The sequence below is a fragment of the Dinoponera quadriceps genome, unplaced genomic scaffold (assembly GCF_001313825.1).
Source record: "Dinoponera quadriceps isolate SergipeBrazil2010 unplaced genomic scaffold, ASM131382v1 scaffold2562, whole genome shotgun sequence".
NCBI classification, from domain to species: domain Eukaryota; kingdom Metazoa; phylum Arthropoda; class Insecta; order Hymenoptera; family Formicidae; genus Dinoponera; species Dinoponera quadriceps.
In genome coordinates this window covers 1-3,562 of record NW_014556575.1, presented here as the reverse complement: position 1 = coordinate 3,562, position 3,562 = coordinate 1, and the positions used below count along the sequence as shown (strand labels likewise).

At 37.3% G+C, this 3,562-nt stretch overlaps 1 protein-coding gene across 1 annotated transcript; it reads left to right on the top strand.

Moving 5' to 3' along the window:
- The first annotated feature begins 197 nt into the window (after positions 1–197).
- LOC106747852 (odorant receptor 2a-like) lies at positions 198–2,196 on the top strand. Its single transcript, XM_014625790.1, has 5 exons — positions 198–209; positions 293–523; positions 591–704; positions 1,875–2,030; positions 2,120–2,196. The coding sequence occupies exons 1-5, from the start codon at positions 198–200 to the stop codon at positions 2,168–2,170; spliced, it is 564 nt and encodes a 187-aa protein (XP_014481276.1). The 3' UTR covers positions 2,171–2,196.
- Positions 2,197–3,562: the final 1,366 nt, after the last annotated feature.

Here is a 3,562-nt window from a genome sequence, read left to right as displayed (position 1 = left end):
TGTGCAACTTAAAAGGCCCGTTAGACAAATTTAATTATATTTACATGTAATATATTTTAATTTTCATTTTATTGTTATAACACTTAAGAGACACAAATAGCTCCAAAAACCGAAACAGCGAATAATCGTGTTAAATTAATTTCACATATGTTCCGCAATTAGTTAATTATATAATTAGTTCCTGCTTTTTATTCATCATGACCGTTACTGTAATAATATCCCATCGTTTATGTCCAAGCTAGTCAATTAGAAACAAAATGGCCAGGTAATAATTATTGTTTCATATTTACAGATACTTCATGTAAGCGGTCAGATTGACATTATGCGGCACGATTTGGCCGAAATTTCCGGCAGTAAATACAATTCTATTACGTCGTTGACCATTATTAAAAGCCTGATTTACAGGCATCAGAAGATCATCGCTCTATCGGAAAATATTGAAAGCTTATTTACTTATATCGCGCTGATGCAATTGTTGTGTAACACTTTGGTTATCTGCTGCGCTGGTTTCGTAATCATAATTGTGAGTAATGCTCGGCTTTCGCATCGTGCTATCGATGAAGAACAGTACTACACTTGTTACTTTGTAGTCCGTCGGTACTGACGTAGGTATGACAAGTATGTTCAAACTTGTGAGTTTTTATGTCGCGATATCTCTAGAAGCTTTCATATTCTGTTACGCCGGGGAATTTTTGAGCGCCAAGGTTTGTAGATAATTGTTCTTTTCATGTGACAAATATTTGTCGTGGTTGTTCGTTCTTTTCTTTCTTGCATTGCGTCATACATTGTTTATAATTAGTTGCAAAACGAACATTAAACATAATGAGTGTAGCAAACTGTTATAATTAAAAGTCATTATTGACAGAGGAACCAAAGTGACAATACAGAATGTTAAAATACATTTGTTCAAAGAACAATGTGTTAATATGTTGGAGAGTATTCTGATAGATTAACGTTGCGATATTGGTGCTCGAGAAATTGGAAAATCTTGTGCTTCAAACATACTTCAACTCCCGTCATAATCAGTACGCAATCAAGGCCATCGGAAGTGATTCTCAATTGTGACAGTTTGTTGTGTGTTCTTAACTTTATTGTGTGTAGACCGCTTTGCAACTAAGTGTGTACAACGTTTACGTTGTTAATAATACAGACATCAATATGTTTTGTTACCATGTTTCATTTCACCATTCATTTCACAGTATTAAAATTATCACACCAAGATCAAGTTAAATCACAATAATTTCATTTTAATTAAAATTACATGTTAATTCAATCAATCACCAAATTTATTTAAACTAAAAAAGAAGGAATAGCCAACAGATTGCGCTACTGTTGTAGCGATGTATACAAATTATTGTGGGAAAATATAAATGTTCATCCTGTATTACTCACGTAGTGAAGAATTTTTCGAACAAACATATATCAGTTATCCACGCATGTACCGACTTTTGAATCCCAGTATTTTCATGTTATAAAAACCCCTGAAACCCACCATAAATTAGTGAAATAAATGATAAAATATTTCTCTGTTCTCCGTTTCCGGAGAAAATCCGTTTCCAGAAAAATTCCGTTTCTCATGTTGCGAAAAATACTTTCTCAATCGGGAATCGAATCAAGACTTCCCCACTTAGACGCAAGGCGTCATATTAATTCGGCCACCGAGACTTCGACAGTGTTCCTCGCAACATACATATTTATAAATGAAGATAAAGCGAAAATAATGTAAACTTTTCTCAATACGTATTAAACATTTATATTCTCCTACAATGATTTATATACATCGCTACAACAATCGCGATCTGTCTCTTATTAAACGTTATTTCTTTTTTCTAGTTAGTCACTAATAAAGCCGTTAAAATTCACCCTGTTTCCAGAGTAAGTCGATAGGCGACGCGATCTATGAGTCGCTCTGGTACGGCATGCCGCCAACCGACAGCCGCATTTTACTGTTCATGATGTTGAGATCGCAAAAACGGCTGACGATCATCGCGGGCAAAATTGTCGATTTGACTTTGGAAGGATTTACGAGCGTACGAATATCTCGTTGTTTGTTTTGATGCGCAACACTGCAAAACTGTTTTGCGTTAACAGCGAGCTATTATTTTCTTTTGTTTTTTAGATCATGAAAGCTTCTGCCTCCTATGTGTCGGTATTAAATGCGATGTATTAACGTCGGAATGACTTTGTAGATCACCGTATGTACATTTTCACCATTGTTGACTTAACCACGTCAATTAGATCGAACAGTTATCTTCATTGGCTGAATGGAATCGCAAGAATTACGAGACGTCGGATAGTTTTACGGTGTGAATTAATTCAGCGAATAACCATCCTCTGTTTGTGGTAATAACGAATCTACTGTAGTCTTCCCGTTGAATGTTAATCTCTCTGTTCCATTTCGTTTTTACGCTTCTACTTTGCAGATTTGAGAAAGAACAAGTGCCAGCAAGTATTTTATAACGTTACCGAAGGTAACGTCCACGTCGCCCGTCGAGTTAAAAGTTTTATTGACTAAAACTTGCAACCGTCCCGCAATTGCTAAATCGTAGATTCATTATGCATCCTCGTTTGTTATTAATACGTATATGTCTGACTGGTACATTACAACGATACGTTGTACGCTATTTTCGTGATTTCTCGACCTCTTTACAAAATTGACGTTTATATTTACCGAGCTTGCAATGGGCGATACGTGCTTGCGCAATGCTTTTCTATTATCGCGACCGTATTTGTGTTATATTTCTGGAGAGAATTATGCCGCTGCCCACCGTTATGTTTGTGCCATATTTAGATTTTGCGACAAATCACGAACGACAGGAATACCATTTTCCGCAAATTGTCGCACAATCTATTTCGCGAATCTCGGCTTGTTAAGATCATCATATCGATCTCCCTTCGTGCACGTGGAAAGATTCGACATTCGCTTTAAAATCGGCTACAGAGAAAAAAAAGCGCTAAACTCAAGTAAATAAATACTTCAATATTCCCTAGCATCTTTTCCCCTAATTCAAAATATTTGCCCAAAAAATTATTCAAATAAAACATATATTTATTTGATCCAAGTAAGATAAAAATTAGCCAAGTAGTATTGGAGTAATTATTTATTAATTATTGAATTTAGCATTTTTTTTCTGTCTTACGAAAATGACACGATTTGCACAGTTCAATGCGACTTACATTTTCACGCAACAGTTCATCGTCACGCCGGNGACTTACATTTTCACGCAGCAGTTCATCGTCACGCCGGAGGAGACGTCTTCTTCTTCGGTCGCTCGAAAATGGAAACGAGAGAACACGAACTGAGAAAGCATTCGCGAATGCGACGCGGAGGGAAGCGAGATCGGCGGTGAGATCGGTTGTACGTCGCGCACATTCAACGCTCAACTGTAATAAACGTAATTCACGTCTCATGCATTTTTTTCCCAACCCGCGATTTAAGGCCCGCCGGCGTCAGCGTCCTTCATCGCGGACTCGGGGGCAATTTTTTCCGATGGATACAGTTCTTCGCGACGGAAATCGATACTCGCGAGGAAATTACACGCTGTTGCGCTAAATCGCTCGC